General features: G+C 35.0%; 1 protein-coding gene across 7 annotated transcripts in view; it reads left to right on the top strand.

Annotated features, from left to right (window-relative positions):
- Positions 1 to 20,452, top strand: part of Senp7 (SUMO specific peptidase 7) — a 163,832-nt gene that overhangs the window by 26,909 nt on the left and 116,471 nt on the right. For 5 of the 7 annotated variants that reach the window (XM_010614749.3, XM_033768184.1, XM_033768183.1 and 2 more), the window contains one exon: positions 2,031 to 2,135. The exons of the other annotated variants lie outside the window; for them this stretch is intronic. In XM_010614749.3, coding sequence (XP_010613051.1) covers positions 2,031 to 2,135 — 105 coding nt within the window. The remainder of the gene's footprint in view (positions 1 to 2,030; positions 2,136 to 20,452) is intronic. 7 annotated transcript variants of the gene reach the window in all.

Below are 20,452 nucleotides of genomic sequence, written 5' to 3'. Positions count from 1 at the left end.
AAAAAAAAAAAAAAAAAAATCTTTAATTGTATACAGTTGAAACCATAATTAAAATTTATCTGAAGGGCTGGGAGTGTAGCTCAGTGGTAGAACATGTGGTTACTGTACACGATGCCCTGCGTTCAATTGCTGGTGCTTAAAATAAATACAATAAAGTAAAATAAAAATTATCTGAGCATAGATCAGATAATTTCAACAGGCTTATATAATTTTTGATGAGTTAGTCATTAAGAAAAGAGTATGTGAAAAGTGGGCAATAAAATAGCTGCAGCTAGCTAGGCGTGGTAGTAGTAGTTCATACCTTAATCCCAGCACTAGAAAGGGTGAAGCAGGAGGATGTCCCCAAGTTAGAGGCCAGCCTGGCTACATAGTGGTTCTAGGCCAGCCTGAAATACATAGTGAGACCCTATCTAAATAAACAAAACAAAGCAAAGAACAATAGTTGAGCCTGAAATTTGTTTGCCCTACATACATGATGCTGAAATGAAAAATTTAGATCTGCAATAATAAATTGAGGTTACTAATACTACAGAGGTTTTTCGGGAGATTTAAATACTTTTTACTCTTTTCTTTAATAATTGCATGTTGGCTGGGTGTGATGTTGCACATCTATAATCTCAGCACTTGGGAAGCTGAGGCAGGAGGATCACCATGAGTTCATGGCCTACTTGGGCTACATAATAAGTTAAAGGCCAACCTGTACTACAAAGCAAGACCCTATCTCAAACCCCTCCCCTCAAAAAAAAAGATATAAGGCAAATGATTGATTTAGAGATAATATTGTATTGTGCAGGTGAAGCATTATAAAGATATGCCATTTAATAAAATATAATCAAAAACAGTTAAAAAGTTACTGGTACTAGTATCCCTTCTTAAATTTATTTTGTCCATCTGATTTAGGTTTGCTTTTCTTTTTCTTTTTTTCTATTCATTAAGTTTATTGGTACATTTTAAGTATACAACATGATGACATTAATCATTGGGAACTCTTACCTTTACGTGATATATCTTGGTTAGGTTTGCTTTTCATAGAAGTAATTTTATTGATTGTTACTAGTTGTAGTTAATGTAATGATTTTTGGGAAGAGATGGTACCAGGGCTGCTTTTCACTAAGTAGGTGCTCAACCACTCAGCTGTACCCCTTCCCAAGTATGACTTACATATTTGCTTTGTATGCAGAATTTTAAGTTTAACCATGATTTGTAATTATGTTAATGTAAAAGACAGTTAAGTTTAAAAAAATGATCTCAAACTTGTGTTTAAAATCCATGCTTATTTATTGAGCTTATCATAAATCACATACTTTGGAGATACAAAAATGAGTAAGTCAGAACCCTTCTCTTTAAGAAGCTCTGGAGAAGACAGGCATGCAGATAAATAACTACAATTTAGTATGGTATCTGTAATATGAGTAATACAAATGTACCTAGTACTAATACTCAGAGAAAGGGATACCTTTGTGAAGGTGGTACTTATGTGGGTAAGAGAGTGATTTACTGAGTCTGGAATACTTCACAAGGGAGAAATAGAAGGAAGGACATTCTAGTTAAAGGAATTCTAGAAGAGCATATACACAGATCTAGAGATATAATATGACATATCTGAAGAGAGTTTAGTAACTGCACAAAGTTGTGTTGTTGAGTGTTTTAATGTGTGGTTGATGTGAAGATGTCCAAAATGTAAAGAATTTTATATGTAGACAGTGGGTGCCATTGTTGTATTTTAAGTATCTCAGCCATAGTTAGCTTTATGTGTTAGAGAACTCTGTAGTTTATATTTGTAAAATTAAAAGGGAAAGAGATCAGAAGCAAGAGAAAAGATTGGAAGCTGTTCTTATTCTTCAAACCTACCTTTTTCTCAGTGAGAGATTTTAGAATAAAATGGTATTTAATTGCCTATAAGTTAAACAATGAATTAAAAACTTTAAAACTATTAGCAAACTATTAATCCAGGGTAATGTAATGGTTCTGCTAGCTGATTCAATTCTTATATATATATTTCAATAAAACTGATTATTTTCTCATCCTAGTTTCAGATAAGAAAGATGTTAAATGTAAAGCCAGAGGATGTTCATGTTCAGTTACCACTGTCCAAATTCGGAAGCTCAGAACACTGGGATATCCCTTTGCAGGGGGTAAATAAAATAAACTTCTTCTAATTATATAGTTTTACTTGGTATATTTAAAATATTTTAGTAAAATGAATTTTTATTTTCTTGTGTTTTTTTATATTATTTAATTGTAGATTTTAAATTTGTTTATTTTAATATGTTGACATAAGGCTTTGAGGTTAGGGTTGTCTCCAATTTAAATCTAAGTATACCTATTATGCATGCTTGATTTCTTCATGAAGTTTAAAATCTCAGTATTATAAAATAAATTATATTTTAGGATTACTAAAATTTTAAGCTTAGGAGAGTCATTTGTGCTTTTATTCTTTACCTATATGTTAAGTTTGAGAAAGTATCTCAATGCATGCTGTAGCTATATTTCAAATGATATTTTGATTATAAATGTGAACCATAATATTACTGTCATTGGTATTATTCTAGGGCTTGGATGAATAAGACTTAATAGTAGCTTTTTTTTTTTTTTTTGGTACTGGGGTTTAAACTCAGTACCAAAAAAAAAGGGCAGGTGCGGTGCCACTGAGCTAAATCTCCAGCCCAACAGTGGCTTTTTAATATGGTACTTTATATTTTCTCTTGTGTAGAGTAACTGCTGGAGATGTGGGTTTTTTTGACCCAGGATCTTGTGTAGTCCATGCTGGCCTTGAACTTGGTGTGTAGCCCAAGCTGGCCTTGAGCTCACAACCCTCCTGCCTCCTCTTGTTACAGGAGTGTGCCACTATACCTGGCTCTGGTCAATTTTTAAAACAGAAATTTTCTAAAAAATTTCCAGTTTCTTCATTTGTAGCTGGATTAGTTTGCTAGGGATGCTATAACAAAATCAGATTGGGTGGCATAAGCAACAGAAATCATTTTGTCATGACTTTAGAGTCTAGAAATTAAAAATAAATGTTATGTCAGGGTTGGCTTCTCCTGAACTCTTTCATTGGCTTGCAGATAGTTATCATTTTGCTATGTTCCCACTTGGCCTTTTGTCTGTATGAATGTATCCAATAAAGACACCAGTCCTATTGGATTAGAGCTCCATACATATGAAATCAGTGTAAACTTTATTACCACTTGTTTTTTCTGGTACAGGAGATTAAACCCAGGGGCTTCATACTACATAACTACATCCCTACCCCTTTCTTTTTCCAAAATAAAGCACTTTTCAATTTTTTAAATTAAATTTTACTTTTTGTAAACAAGACATTTATTGGTACATATTAGATATACGTAATGGTAACATTCAACATGGGGAATTTGCACATAATATGTCTTGCTTATTTTTTCCCATTCCTCTCCCCTCCCTTATATTCCTCTTCCCCTCCTTATTTACAAAAGCTTTGTTTCCATTTTTTTCCTTCTATTCTCTTTTTTTCTTGTCCCTCCTCCTTGTTCCCTTTCTCATTTGAATATTTTCTTCTCATTTTTCAATATCTATTATATATTTTGGTCCTTATTTCCATTTTTGGTTTCTCATACCAAGAAAAAATGCTGTACCTAAACATATGATTTATCTCATTTGGCAGTATGGTCTCAAAGTGCATCCATTTAGCTGGAAATGACTCAAGCTTATCTTTCTTTATGGCAGAGTAGTACTCCATTGTATTACAAAACTACATCTTCTCTATTCATTAGTTGGTTGATAGGCATTTGGGCTGTTTCTAAAATTTAGGTATTACAAACTGTGCCAATATAAACGTGGGTGTGCATATATCACTGTGGTGTGATGCTTTTAATTCTTTTGGGACGATACCAAGGAGAGAGCTGTGTCAAGTGGAACCTATAGTTTTAGCTTTTGAGGAGTCTCTACATTGATTTTCACAGTGGTTGGACCAGTGCACATTCCCACCAACAGTGAAGAAGGATTCCTTTTTCTCCACAACCCGTCCAGCATTTGTTATTGGTTGATTTCTTGATAATAGCCATTCTTTCTGGAGTGAGATGGAATCTCAACATTTTTTGATCCGTAATATGATTCTTTATCTCTTTCAGGAACATACTTAAAAGGGGAATAGATGGATCAAATGGAATTTCTAGTTTTAGTTTTGGAGGAAACTGCATACTGATTTATATAGCGGTTGTATTAGTTTACAGTACCACTAACAGTGTTAGAAGGGTTCCTTTGGCCCCTGATGCCTCTTCAGCATTTGTTATTATTTGATTTCTTGATGGTGTCCACTCTTTCTGGACCAAGATGGAATCTCAGTGTTGTTGTAATTTGTAGTTCTCTAATAGCCTGCGATATTGAGCATTTATTCATGTATTTATTGTCCATTTGTACTTGTTTTGTTTGTTTTTTGTTTTGGTACTGGGGATTGAATTCAGGACCTTGCACTTGTGAGGAAGGTGCAGTGGCACTGAGCTAAATCCCCAGTTGGCCATTTGTACTTGTGAAGTGTCTATAAAAATAAATTTTATTGAGGATTAATATACATTCAATTAAATCCATCCCTTTAAAGTGTTCTCTGTCTTGTCAAATGTTACATACTGTTCAACTATAACCATAATAAAGATGCATTTACACATATATATTTGTGTATAGATCTACTCTGAGTCATATAATTAAGATATTGAACATGTTCCATTACTCCAGAAAATTCTGTTATTCTGTCTCCTTTGTAGTTAATTCCTCCCCTAACCCCAAATCTCTACCAACTCTGTTCTTTTGCATACTTAATTCTGTGTTTTCCAGAATGCCACATAAATGCATTCAAACAGTATGTAATGTTTTGACATTATCTTTTTCATTCAATATAATGTCTTTGAGATTTATCCATACCCCCTTTGAAGGTGTCATGTCTAACATCTGGTAATTATGCATAAAGTTGCTATAATATTTGCATACAGATTTTTGTGTGAGCTTGTTTTATTTCTCTAGGGTAAATACCTAGGAGTGGAGTTTTTGGATTATATGGCAACTATATATTGAATCGCTAAATTTTTCCAGAGTGTGTGTACCATTTCAAGAAGAATCAATGAAAGTTCAAGATGCTCTGTGGTTTTGCTAATACTGTTAGTTTATTTTTTTTTAAAGTAATATACTTTATGTGTTTATTTTTTTGAGGTCCTTGGTATTGAATTCAGGGCTTTTTGCAGGCTGGGCAAGTGCTCTACCATGGAACTATATCCTTTTAGCTGCAGCTTTTAATTTTTGCAGTAATTTTAGATTTACTGAAAAACTGGAGGAGAATAAACAGAGGTCCTGTATATCTACTTTTCCTCTATCCCTGGGATCCAAAGTTTCTCTTTTTGACATTTTGCTTTAGTGTGTTACATTTATTACTACTGATGATCTAACACATGCATACCTTGACTTTTACTCTTTGCATTATTGTGCTTTGCAGATACAGTATAGTGTCTTATTAACAAATTAAAAGGGATGTCAAGCCGACATTAAGCAAGTTTATTAGCTCTGGTTTTCCAGTAGCTTGTGCTTAGTTTATGTCTCTGTGTCATATTTTGGTAATATTCACAATATCTCAACCTTTTTTATTTTATCTGTTGTGGTGATCATGTACATTGCTATACTTTTTTTTCTTTTTCTTTCTTTCATTTTTTTTTTTTTTTTTTTTTTGCTGGCCTGGGATGGAACTCGCTACCATGTACCTGCTAGGCAAGTGCTCTACCACTGAGCTACATCCCCATGTCCTGATCAGTGGGTTTTTTTTTGGTACCAGGGATTGAACTCAGGTCCTTGCACTTGCAAGGCAGGCCACCAAACCGCTGAGCTAAATCCCTGACCCCTGATCAGTGGTTTTTGATGTTATTATTGAAACTGTTTTGGGGATCCACAAATTGCATCTAAATGAGACAGCAAACTTGATTAATTAGTGTTTTGTTCATTCTCAATAAATCATTTGTCAATTTCCCTCTCCTTAGGCCTCTATTCCCTGATAAAACAATATTGAAATTAGGGCAGATAAAAACCCTACAGTGACTGCTAAGTGTTCATGTAAAAGGCAGAGTTGCTCATCTTTCACTTTAAACCAAAAGCTAGGCTTATGGTCTAGCTCAGTAGTAGAATGCTAGCCTAGTGTGTGCAAGGCTCTGGCTTGATGCTCAGCAAAGGCAGAAAAAAAAAAAAAAAAAAAAAAAAAAAAAAAAAAAAAAAAAAGCTAAGAATAAGTAAGCTTAGAGGGGAAAGCATTTTGAAAGCTGAGATAGGCCAGAAGCTACGCATTTTGTGCTAGATATTCAGCCATGTTTTCAGTGCAAAGGAAATGTTTTAAAAGGAAAGTTACTGAGTGGGGCATGGTAGCGCACCCCTATAATCCCAGTATTTGGGAGCCTGAGGCAGGAGGATTGCCATGAGTTCAAGGGCAGCCTGGGCTACATAGTGAGTTCAGGGCCAATCTGCGCTACAAAATGAGACCCTGTCTCAACAAACAAACAAACAAACAAAAAAGAAGAAAAAGAAAAATATTGGGGAGCCCTAAATGAGGTCCCTGATCCTCAATTAGGTACATGACTCAGAATGAAGACAAAGACAAATGGTAAAAGAAATGAGGCCTTTCTATTGAGCAGAGACCCTGAACTTCTGGACTTGCAAGTATTTATTGAACACAAAGCAGCAAAGGGGCATATGGTCAGGTATGTGAGGTGGTAATCAGAGGTGCTGATGTGAGCGAGGCCTAGCAGGAACAGAACAAAGCATTCTTGCAAGAAGTAAATCTTACGTTAATGGGAATTTGTTCTTTCCCTAGATTAATGTTAACTTTTGATAGAGGATGAGCAATAATCATGGGGCCTTCAGCTGCAGATGCTATCAGCTAGTATAGGTGCCACAATGTCATTGACCTGGGTTAGTCTCAGCTGTGGCCAGTGCCATGTAGAGTTCTTTATCTGCATGCAGCTGCACTTAAGCAGCTGTGCCCTTAAACCTTACACCAGCTCTGAATTATAAGTATTAGCTAATTGTAATAATCCTGCTCAACACCATCTTAAGGTGGTCTCCTTCAAAAAGTTTCTTCAGTGAACACACAAATGAGGAAATGAAATAGCGCAGCTGGTATGGAGAAGGTTTTAGTGGTCTGAATTGAAGAAGAAACCACCTAGAACATTTTCTTAAGACAAAGACTAATCCTAAGTCCCTCACTTTCTTCAGTTCTGCAAAGCTGAGAGAATGCTACAGAAGAAAAATTTGAAGTTTGAAGTTTCTTGAGGTTTAAAGAGAAAAAACTCTCCATAATACAAAAATGTGAGGGGAAGCACAAATTATCTAAAAGATCTAACTAAGACTATTGATGAAGATGGCTGTAGTAAATAACGGATATGTACTGTAGATGAAACAGCTTTTTATTGGAAGAAGCTGTCATCCAGGACTTTTACAGCTGGAAGAAGTCAGTACCTGGCCTTAAATTTCAAAAGGACAGGCCCAACCATTTGATAGGGATAAGTCCCTTGGTGATGTTAAGTTGAAGCCAGTGCTCATTTACCATCCCTAAATTTCCAAGGTCCTGAAAAATTATACTATATTGTAATTTGCCTGTGCTCTATAAGTAGAACAAGAAAGCCTGGATGACAGCATGTGTGTTTACAACAGGTTTGGGGCACAGTCCAGGAGGACACAATACTGAATATGATCCTGAATGTTGAAATTTTGAGAGATCAGAATTCCTAAGAACTAAAAATAACAAAAATATGATATTGGAAAAGATAATTCCTTAAAAGACATTTATTTACAGTTTAAAGGGATTTATTTTAGAAATAAAAGCATAGAAATTTGTAGGTGACTTTACAATAAATAGGTAGTACAGCCTTTGCAAGCATAAACCCTTAGGTAAACTAATGACAGTTGTATGGGTATAATAGTTATGAGAAGCTGAACTCTATGTACAAAGGAATAGGTCAAAAAGTGAAATGTATATTCTTAGGGTTGATAATTCTAAAATACCTAAGTCTTTTTCTGAGATATTTCAAAAACTGTAATGTGTTACTAATTCATGGGCAGTCACCCAAAAAGCCTACATCTTGAGAAATTTTATCATTCACAAAACTGGATATCTTTCATATGCTGAGAAAGTTTCAATGTTTTTGTTGATATGCACAATTCCTATACACAGTCAGTGTTGTACTAGCACATATTATTGTAGTCAGTAGACCTCTCTTAAGGCTACCCACTTTATATCCTGGTATTGGATATGATGCAAAGATACAATATATAGTATAGCAAATTTTTAAAATGTTGAGAATTTTAGGAGTGGAAACCCCCCAAATTAAAACCTTAAAAATAGGTTTGTATTATAGAAGTAGATTATGGGCAACTTCATGGAGATAAGCTGGCCTAGTTCCACTGTTAGTAATTACTTTTTATTTTTATTTTTTATTTTTTTTTGGTGTACAGGGGATTGAACGCCGGTCCTTGCACTTTCAAGGCACGCGGCGGAACTGCTGAGCTAAATCCCCGACCCAGTAATTACATTTTGAAAGTCTTACATTATGACAAATACTTGCTTTTTTTTTTCCTTTTAGGCCATGGCTTTTTATAGAGTATACATTCACGTTAATTTTCTATGGCTGATCTTTTAAAAATTTTTCCATGATTCAGTATACTCGAACACCAATATTTCCTGTTAAATTTTTCCATTTTCCTATGCTATACTTCTGTATTGATTTGTGAATGCAAAAACCTGTACTATATATACTCATATATGGCCCACAGGTTTTTTTAATTACATTTTTGTAGGCCATTTGCCTCACATCCTGTTGACATTCATTGTGGAGCAGTTGGTACATGTGCATAACACATCTTAATTTTTTTATCTCCCCCATCTTTTGGTTTTCTTCCCTTTTGCAAAAGATCTGTCTTCCTATTTCCTATCATCTTTTTTTTTTTTTTCTATCAGGGATTGAACTTGGGACCTTGTGCTTGCGAGGCAGGTGACAGAACCACTGAGTTAAATCCCTGGCCTCTGTCTTTTCTTTTGTTCTTTATATATATAGTTTGGGTTTCTCATAAGGGAAACCATGTGATATTTAAGCTCTTGGGCCTGATTTGTTTCATTAGAAATTATGATATATCCATTTTTCCTATAATTGACTTAATGTTTATTTTTTATGGAAGAATAATTTTTTTTGTGGATAAATGCCACATTTCCTTTATGCATTCTTCTGTTGTCTATTGTTGTTGGATATACAAACCACTGCCAAGATTTGGCTGTTACACATTGTGCTTCAATAAATCTGGGTATGCATGTATTAGTGTAATATGATGTCTTTAACTCTTTCAGGAAGATACCTAGAAAGGGAATAGCTGAGTTAAATGGAGTTTCTTGAAGAATTTCCATGCTGAATTTCCATAGTGGTTGTACCAGTTTATATTCCCACCAACAATGTAGAAGGGTTTCTTCTCCCCTGCTGCCCTGCCATCCTTTGTTATTATTTGATTTCTTGATGATAGCCATTCATTCTGGAGTAAGATGGACCCTAGTTTCAGTTTGCATTTCTCTACTGTGCCAGAGAGGTTGAACATTTTTCATGTATTTATTGGCTATTGTATTTCTTTTCTTTTCTTTTTTTTTTTTTTTTGGAGACAGGGTCTCACTGTGTAGTTGAGACTGACCTGGAACTCATTATGTAGCCCAGGCTGGTCTCAAATTCACAGTGATCCTCCTACCTCAGCCTCCAGAGTGCTGGGAGTACAGGCATGCACCACCACGCCTGGCCTGTAATTCTTCTTCTGATTTCAGTTGCACATTTTTTGATTGGGTCTTTTACTCTTTTGAGCCTCATTTTAAAAAATTCTTTACATATTCTATATATTAGTCCTGTCAACCCAATATGGTCAAAACAATACTGGTGCTAAAATAACAACATAGTTGCCTGTCTTCTTCTACTACATATTGTTACTTTCTCCACTATTCAGTCAGTTTGATGGATTCTTCAGGCAAATGTGGCTTTTTTTTTTTGGTTCCTGGTATCAGACTCGGGTCCTTGCCCTAGCGAGGCAGGTGGTGGACCACTGAACTAAATCCCCGGCCCAGAATAGCTTTAATTCATTAAGAAGATCTTGGAATTTTATCAACTTCAAGGAATATCAATGTGTATAAATTATGTAGGTTTTTAAAAAATATTTATTTGTTTTTTGAGACAGAGTCTTGCTATGTAGTTCAAGGTGGCTTTGAACTCACTGTGCAGCCTAGGCTTGCCTTGAACTTGTGGTGGTCTTACTGTGCCTCTGAAGAGCTGGGATTATAGGTGTCTGTTATCACTCCTGGCCAAATGACATACTTTTCAATAGAGTTTTTATTGGTATCATTTAAATGGCCAATTTCTTATAAAGAATTTGGTTTTCTATCCATTTTTAGTCCTTTTTTTCCATTGGAATTGTGGCTTTTAGGTTTCTAGATATTATTAAGGTTTAATCATTTGGGATTTTGATCTTTTGCAATTGTGATTTTGCAGATACTTTAGGAGTTTTGGTCTTTTAGGATTTAACATTTGGGATTATGGTGTTGTGGATTGTGGTTTTGGAGATTTTGATTAACACCAGTTTACAATATGGTTTACTGAATATATTGAGCCCAGTATTGAGAACTATTCTTCAGATAAAGATTCCTTTCATTGGGGGTTGGGGTTTAGCTCAGTGTTTCCGCTGCCTGCATTGCAAGAGCAAGGTCCTGTCCCCAGTACCAAAAGAAAAAAATAAAAGGATTCCTTTCAAAATATTATTATTCACTGACAATGTACTGGTTATCCAGGAGCTCTTGATAGAGATATACATCCAGATTAATGTTATTTTCATGCCTGTTGTGATTCATTTTGAATTAATTTTTATGAAAGATGTCCAGATCTGTTCTTTTGCAGTACTGGAAAAAAAAAGTTAGTTTTATTGTTTTGTCTCCATGTATTTGAGGACTTTTCTTTTACTTTCTGTTATAGATTTCTAGTTTAATTCTTCAGAATTACTTGTAACCACTATAATAACTTTGGTCATAGTACATGTAAGTATTATATTCATGCTGTGTTTTGACATAATATGTTAATGATAAAAAACATACTGTGCTTTTTTCTGTTTGAATGCAGTTACATCATTTCATTGTTTCCATTTTCTTATACCATCTTTCCTACACTTTATTTGAAATTTTAATATTTAGTATTCCATTTTAGTGTTACTGTTCTAGTTTAATATATTTCTTGGGTCATTAACTCATATATAACAATATATGTACTTTACAGCCTGCTAAGAATTAATATTTTATCCTCTTTGTGGAGAAACACTTTCATCCTATAAGGCTGCTATGGTTTGACTATACATCATCTTCCACAATAGCTCATGTTTGGGATCTGGTCCCTGGTGTAACAGTGTTGATAGGTGGTGGGGCCTTTAAAAGGTGATTAGGTCTTTCAAAAGGATTAATACTTTTCTCTTGGGAGTGCATTCTTATTCTCATGGGACTGGATTAGTTAATGTAAGTGCAGGTTGTAATAAGTGGAGGGAAGGTACCTCCTGAGTTTTTTCTCTTCTGCATATGGCTGCTTACCTTTCTTCCATGATACTCTCCTCAGCAATCTAGCAGATGCTAGCACCATGCTCTTGAATTCTCTAGCCTCCTTCACTGTGAGCTAAATAAGCCTCTTTATTTATGAACTATCCAGGCTCACTTACTGTATTAATAGTAAAAGAGTAAGACAAGAGCTCTTTCTTTTCTTACAATGCAGTGTCAGTGTATTAAATCAGCATACATTGAATATTACTCCAGACAGTATTCTACTTTTTACTTTTTAAAATATATACTGTAGGGCCGGGATTTAGCTCAGCGGTTCCACCGTCTACCTTGCAAACGCAAGGAACTGAGTTCGATCCCCAGTACCAAAAACAAACAAACAAATAAAATATATACTGTATTTTCAAGGAATGTGTTTTTTTTCCCCATACAGGGGATTGAATCCAGGACCTTGTGCTTGTGAGGCAGGCATGGGGCCACTGAGCTAAATCCTCAGCCTGTGTAGTTTCAAGAATTTAAAATGAAAATATTTTATTTATTCACATATTTACCATTTCTTTTGTGCTTCTTTCATTTCTAAAGTCATATGTTTTCCTTTGATATCATTACCTTTTTATCTGATTATGCTTTATTTAATATTTTATTTAACATAGGGTTGCTATCTGTGAATTTACTAGTTTACCTTCATGAGAGAATGTCTTTACTTTGCTTTTATTCCTGTGGAATATTTTCAGAGGCTATAGAATTTTGGGTTTATGGTTCTTTTCTTTCAGTACTTAAAATTTTTTATTCTACTGCCCACTGGGTTTCATGGTTTCTGATGAGAAAATTCATTGACACTGAAATCAACTTTTCTCTTAGCAATGTTTCAGTTTTCATTGTTTACTTCCAAACTGTCTTTATTTTTCAATACATTTGTTATAATTTATTTTGACTTTGATTTTTTTTTTTTTTTTTAGTTCATCCTGTTTGGGGGTTGGTGACTTTCTTTTTGTTTTTTTGAGACAGGGTCTCACTACATAGTTCAGGCTGGCCTTGAATTCACAGTGTATGCAGGTTGGTATTGGACTTACAGTGATCCTCCTGTCTCAGCCTCCTGAGTGCTGATGATTACAGGCATGTGCTACCATGCCCAGTGATTTTTTTGTTTTTGTTTTTGTTTTTTTTTGGGGGGGTACCTGGGATCAAGCTCGGGACCTTGTGCTTACAAGACCGGCAGCGAGAGGAACCACTGAGCTAAATCCCTGGTCTACCCAGTGGTTTTTTGAATCTGAAAGTTTTCATGTCTTTTATCAAATTGTGAAAGTTTTCAGCCATTACATTTTTTTTCTGCACATATTTTTTTCTTTCCTAGGACTGCATCAAGATAAATGTTGGAAATATTCATATGGTATAAGAAATCTCTGGGTCTGTTCATTGGAGTTTTTTTATAATCTGTTTTCTCTTTTTCAGATTGAGTAAAATCTATTGAGTAATTTTCAGATTCACTGACAATTCCTATTTTATGTTTTACTCTATAGTCTATCCAGTACATTTTTTACTTCCACTTATTTTTTAGTTCTAAAATTTCTCTGTGACTCTTTTGTCATATTCTTTGACTCTCTTAAGACTTCCTCTTTTTCTGGGGATTTAGCTCAGTGATGCTATAGCCTATCTCACAAGCACAAGGTCCTGAGTTTGATCCCTAGTCCCAAAAAATACCAAACAAACAAAAAAAAACCAAAAAACTTCCTCTTTTCAATTTTTACAGTAGAATTCAACTTTTCTTTTGTGATTTTCTATTTTTTTATATGTCAAGCAATTCTAGAGTATCCTGAAACATTTTGTAAATTATTTTTATTTTTTTTCCTTTATTGAGTTTATTGGTACATTTTAGGTATACAGTACAGTTACATTCATTATTGGGATCTTGTACTTTCACATGCCAGGTCTTGGTTCTCATTTTTTTCCCTTGTCCCTGCCCTCCCTTCATTTCCCCTCTCTCCTCATTTACAAACACTTTATTTCCATTTATTCATTTTCTCATATTTTTCTTTTCCCTTATTACCTTTCCCCTACCCTTACCACTTTCCCTACACCTTTAGCACTTTTCTTCCCATTTCACAATGTCAGTTGACATTTTGAAAATTAAATTGAGGCTTTTTGGGTCATACTTAGATTTCTGTAGGATTAGGGTTTTTTGTTTTTGTTTTTGTTTTTGTTTTTTTTTTTTTGGTACCAGGGATTGAACTCAGGACCTTTTACTTACCAGGCAAGCGCTGTGCTGCTGAGCTAAATTCCTGGCCCATTATTAGTATATTGAGTTCTCCAATTTTGTTTCTAGGATTTACGATTCAGAATCCTAAGACTCTACAATTCTATCCAGAACTTAGTCACAGTCAGTAGATTATTCTTACTCCATTTGCCTTAAGTGGAACTCTTGCTCACTTCTTTATTTTGAGGTTTTAGTCTTTATTATTTGATTTATAGGTTAAATTTCTTTCTTTCTTTTTTTTTTGAGACAGAGTCTCACCATGTAGTTGAGACTGACCTGGAGCTATGTCAGCCCAGACTGGTCTCAAACTCAATGGCGATCCTTCTGCCTCAGTCTCCTGAGTGCTGGGATTACAGGCACCATGCCTGGCTTAAAAAATTTTTTTTGTGGCGTTGGGGATTGAACCCAAAGCCTTCAGTACTGGGCTGCATCCCTAAGTCTTTTTAATGTTTTATTTTGAGACAGAAATTTATTAAGTCCCTGAGTTGGCTCAAAATTATGATCTTCCTGCCTTAGTCTCCCAGTTGGCTGACATTTCCTGGTCTTCTGCTTGGTGTGGCTCCATGTAAGGCAGAAAAATGGAAGCAGTAATGGCAGGTATAACCTGTGTAAGAGAAAGGGAAAGAAAAAGGCTGAACTTTTATAACAGTTAACCTGTTTCAATAAGAAAAATGCTATTCAATTCATGACTCCATACACCTCATAAAGGTCCCTCTAATGCTCAACACTGTTACATTGGGGTCTAAACCTCATTGTGAGTTTTGGTAAAGATGAATCAAATTCAAATAATAGTAATTTGTATTTGTATATATTTATAATTTTTTTTTGAGACAGGTTTTAGGCTATGGTCTTAGGCTGGCTTTGATGTCACTATGTAGCTTAGTAGCTGTTCTCCACCCATGATCCTTGTGCTTCAGTCTCCCTAGTCTGGGGATGCCATAACAACTTGGCGTGTTTTTAAATTTCATGTCTGATTTATCTTTTTTCTCTTGTTACTGTGGTTTTAGAATTGGGTATATGAAACTATTAGGAAATTCAAGTCATGAAAAATTTACCATTATTTTTCTTCTAAGAGATTAATAGTTTTAACTCTTACATACAGGTTTTTAGTCCATTTGAGTCTATTTTATATATTTTGTGAGGCAGAGGTCCAGTTTCATTCTTTTTTTTTTTTTTGGTACTGGGGATCGAACTCAGGTCTTTCCGCTTGCAAGGCAGGAGGTGGAACCACTGAGCTAAATCCCCGGCCCTCCAATTTCATTCTTTACATGTGACTGTCCAGTTATTCTAGAGTCATTTGTTCCAAATGAATTCTTTTCCTATGAATAGTTTTGGCATCCTTGCTGAAAAACAGTTGACTGTAGATGTATGTGCTTATTCCTACAATATATTAGGATTATGCTAGTGTCATTTTGGGAAAAATTATTCAGAGGTGTTAAGATCTGAGTATGGCAGTAATTATCCAACTATTTGCTGTTATATCTATGAGACCTCCAACTTCCAATGTATTTTCAACATTTATCTGTAAGTTATTTTTTGCCCGTTATTTTTAACCTATCCCAGTTGTTCTACCCTCCCAATTTAGGTATAAAATTGAGACTCCTCTTGTCTTTAACTAGTCTCTTGGTCTGATGATTCAGAGCAAGTTTTATTTCTTTAATTGTGAGAAAATATAAATGTTTTATCATTTTAGTAATTTTTAAATGTACAATTCAATTCCAATAAGGACTTTCCCAGGAAATTGTCATCATCTCATGTTGAAACTCTGTACTCAAGGATTAGTTTTGAAAAAGATTGAAGGAAAAGTAAGCATTTAGTTTGATAAGCATAAAATCTGAATAACGCTAAGAAAAACAGCTGACTCTCAGGCCTCTTTGTCTTCCATAGTTATCTTGCATGTCTCAGCTAAAAATCTGCTATTGTACTAGTTTAGGCTGCCAAGTTTAGCCCCAAAATATTCTACTAATTCAAAACTTATTTCTATCATATTTTTTTCAAAACAGAATTTGAAATCATCTGCAACAAAGCAGTGAGGTTGAAGTATAAAACAAAATATACTATCAAAGTTCTCCCTAACTTATCTTCCAGCAAGTTTAGTGTTTTTGTTTTATATTTAAATCTTTAATCCACTTGGATTTTAATTTAGTGCATGATGAGAGATAAGGGTCTAGTTTTAATCTTTTGCAGGTTGTGATCCAGTTTTTCCAACAGCATTTATTAAAGAGGCTATCTTTCCTCCAGTGGGAACTGTCAGCTCCTTTGTCAAAGATGAGGTAGCTGAGTGCATCTGGAGTTGTTTTTGTGTCTTCCAATCTGTTCCACTGATCCTCAGGTCTGTATCTTTGCCAGTACTATGCTGTTTTTATCACAGTGGCTTTGTAGTATAGTTTCAGATTGGGAATTATTGAACCCGCTGCCATGTGTCTGTTGCCTAGGATGGCTTTTGCTATTCTAGGTCTCTTATGGCTCCAAATGAGTTTTTGGAGTCTTCTTTCTAGTTCTGTGAAGTATAGTGTTGGGATTTCAATTGGTATTGCGTTGAATCTGTATAGCAGTTTGGTAGTATGGCCATTTTCACTGTGTTGATTCTTCCTACCCAGGAGCAGGGGATATCTTTTCATTTTCTTATATCCTCCTTGATCTCTTTTTTCAGAGTGCTGTAGTTTTCAGTGTAGAGGTCTTTTGCTTCTTTTGTTAGATTGATTCCCAGATACTTCATTTTTTTGGGTGCTATTGTGAAAGTAATTGTTTCCCTAATTTCATTCTCAGTGAGCCTGTTATTTGTGTACAAGAAGGCTATTGATTGTTGGATGTTGACCTTATATTCAGCTACTCTGCTAAAAGTCAAGAAGTCTTTTGGTGGAGTGTTTTGGGTCTTCAATGTAGAGTATCATATCATCAGCAAATAATGACAGTTTAACTTCTTCCTTTCCTATCTTTATTGCTTTAATATCTCTCTCTTGTTTAATTGCTATGGCTAATGTTTCCAGAACTATATCGAAGAGGAGTGGTGATAGTGGGCATCCTTGTCTTGTTCCTGATTTTAACGTGAAGGTTTTCAGTTTGGGGCCATTTAATATGATGTTGGCTGTTGATTTTTCATAGATAGCCTTTATTAAGTTGAGACATAGACCATCTATTCCATTTTTTTGCAGAGTTTTTATCATGAATGGGTGTTGAATTTTGTCAAATGCTTTTTCTGCATCTATAAAGAGGATCATGTGGTTCTTGTCCTTGACTTTGTTAATATAGTGTATTACATTAATTGATTTACGTATGTCGTACCATCCTTGCATCCATGGAATAAATCTGACTTCATAAGGATGTATGATATTCTTGATGATCCTCTGTATTATATTTGCTAGTATCTTATTATGGATTTTTGCATTTATATTCATTAAGGAGATTGGCCTGTAGTTCTCTTTTTTAGTTACATCTTTCCCAGGTTTGGGAATCAAAGTGATACTTGCTTCCAGGAATGAATTTGGAATTATTGCTTCTCTTTCAATTTCATTGAAAAGTCTGAAGAGTAATGGCAGTAGATCTTCTCTAAATGCCTTGTATGATTTAGCAGTGAATCCATGAGGACCTGGGCTTTTTTTTTGTTGGTAAGTTTTAATTACATTTTCAATTTCACTGATTGTGATTAGGGTATTTAAAATGTTTTTTTGTTCTTCGTTCAACTTTGGTAATTCATAAGTATCTTGAAATGTGTCCATTTCTTCTGTGTTTTCTGTTTGAGTACAGGTTCTCATAGTATATATTAATGATCCTCTGGATTTCTGTGGGATCTGTTGTGAATTCACCTTTTTCATTCCTGATTGCATGAATGTGGGCCTTTTCTTTCCTTTTTTTGATAAAGTTTGCTAAGGGTTTACCAATTTTATTTATTCTTTCAAAAACCAACTCTTCATTTCATTTATTTTTTGTATCATTTTCTTAGTTTCCATTGCATTGATTTCTGCTTTAATCTTTATAATTTCCTTTCTTGTTCGAGATTTGGGTTTTTCTAGCTCTTGTTTTTCTAGGAGTCTAAGAGTCATCATTAGCTTGTTTATTTGAGCTTGCTCTGTTTTCCTAATGTGGGCATTCAGTGCTATGAATTTTCCACGTAGAACTGCTTTCATTGTGTCCCATAGATTCCTGTATGTTGTATTGGCATTTTTGTTTATTTGTAAAAACTGTCTGATTTCTTCTTTGATTTCCTCTGTGATCAATTGATTGTTCAGGAGAGTGTTGTTCTATTTCCATGTGTTTTTGAAGTTCCTACAGTTTCTTATGCTATTGATCTCCAGCTTTATTGCACTGTGATCTGATAATATACAGGGAATAACAAATTATTTTGCATTTATTCAAATTTGTTTTGTGAGCTAGTATGTGATCTATCTTGGAGAATGACCCATGTGCAGCTGAAAAGAATGTATATTCTGATTTTGTGGGGTGGGACACTCTATAGACGTCTAATAAGTCCATACGTTCAAAAGCTTGGTTCAGTTCTAGTATTTCAGTGTTGATTTTTTCCTAGATGATCTGTGTATTTGTGATAGTGGGGTATTCATATCCCCCATTACAATTGTATTAGTGATTATTTGGTTTTTCATGTTACTTAATATTTGTTTTATATAGTTGGGGGCATTTATATTTGTTGCATATATGTTTATGATTGTCATCTCTTCCTCTTGAATTGCTCCCATTATAAGGTTGTAGTGGCCTTCTTTGTCTCTCTTAATCAGTTTTGGTTTGAAGTTTGCTTTGTCTGCGAATAAGATTGGTACCCCTGCTTTTTTCTGGGCTCCTGTGGCATGGAGAATTGTTTTCCATCCTTTCACTTTCAGTCTGTGGGCTTCTTTTTGCACTAGGTATGTTTCTTGTATACAACATATTGTTGGATTTTGCTTCTTAATCCATTCTGCCAGTCTATTTCTCTTGATTGGTGAATTGAGGCCATTGACATTGATAGTTATAACTGATATGTACTGACTTATTATTGTCATGTCATTGTCCTTTTGTTGACTATTTTTTGTCCTGTCCTTTTAGTTTCTTGCCTTGGCTATTTGATTTGCTCTGTTGGGCCTCCTGGTGTTGTGATCTTCGTTGTCTTTTTGTAGGATATTGTTTAAAATTCTCTGTAGTGCTGGTTTAGTATTCATGAAATTTCTCAAGTGTTCTTTGTCATGGAAGTATCTTATTTCTTCGTCCACTTTGAAAGACAGTTTTGCAGGATACATCAGTTTTGGTTGTAGGTTGTTTTCTTTTAGGACTTGAAATACCTCACTCCAGGCTCTCCTTGACCTGAGGGTTTGTGTTGAAAAGTCTGCTGTGATTCTGATGGGCTTTCCTTTACATGTGATTTGTTTTTTTTCTCTTACTGCTTGTAGTATGTTGTTCTTCTGTTGGGTTTCTGGGATCTTGATTATTATATGTCTAGGTTTAGATTTTTTTTGATTGTGGCTAGTTGGTGTACTATATGCCTCGCTTATCTGTATGTCTAATTCTTCCCCTCTGTTTGGGAAGTTTTCTGTCATTAATTCTTTGAACAGGTTTTTAAAGTCATTTGCATTTTCTGCTGGTACTTCATGGATACCTGTCAGTCTTATGTTATTCTTCTTTGCATCGTCTAGAAGTTGTTGGATCGATTTCTCATGCTCCCTTAGTGTTTTTAAGAGACCTCTTTGTTCATGGTCACCGTCTGCTATCCTATCTTCTATATCTGAGATTCTGTATTTGCAATCTTTTCTGTTTCATACGTTTTCAATAGAGTTTTTAATCTCCAGGATATGCGTTTGAATCTTTTTAATGGATTCCATTTCTTTCCTATGTTGGACATTCATTGTTTCCATTTCTTTCTTATGCTGGGCCTTCATGGCTCTTCTTATCTTCCTAAGCTCATCTATTTTTTTGTCAGTTTCTGGTCTGGAGTCTCGAATCATGTCTTTCATTTTGTTCACCATCTCTATGGTTATTGGGGAAATAATTTCTGTTTTGTATTTTTCTAGAGCTTGATTGATCAGTTTTTTTCCTTCCTGTGCTGTGAGTTCTGAGTGTCCTGGAGGTTCACTATCTGATTATTCATCCTCCTTTGTCCTACTGTTTTCCTTTGGTGGACTGGAAGTCTGTTTTTGTGGCTTGCTTAAGTGTTTTCTCATCTTTATTTTTGCTGTTGGGTTGCCCTTGATTCAATCTCTGGGTCATTAAATCTTCCTAATATTGTTTCGTCCCAGTCTTTGATTCTCTAATGACTTATAGACATTCTCATTTTCTTAATTGAGAAAACATTTCATCAAATCAATCCCTATCCTTTATCCCTATCGATACAATCAGAAACACAATAGGATCAATCACCACCCTTTATAGCCCACCATGCCTCTGGCAGCATGCATCCAACGACTGGCTCAATCAGGGGATCTAATAGCCAGGGTGGGGGTGGGGTGGAAAATGACTTATAGACATTCTCATTTTCTTAATTGAGAAAACATTTCATCAAATCAATCCCTATCCTTTATCCCTATCGATACAATCAGAAACACAATAGGATCAATCACCACCCTTTATAGCCCACCATGCCTCTGGCAGCATGCATCCAACGACTGGCTCAATCAGGGGATCTAATAGCCAGGGTGGGGGTGGGGTGGAAAATG

This window comes from Fukomys damarensis, unplaced genomic scaffold (genome assembly GCF_012274545.1).
Source record: "Fukomys damarensis isolate Sample0158 unplaced genomic scaffold, DMR_v1.0_HiC HiC_scaffold_24, whole genome shotgun sequence".
Lineage (NCBI taxonomy): Eukaryota > Metazoa > Chordata > Mammalia > Rodentia > Bathyergidae > Fukomys > Fukomys damarensis.
Note: the sequence above shows the minus strand (reverse complement) of the source record. Positions and strands in the feature narration are given on the sequence as shown.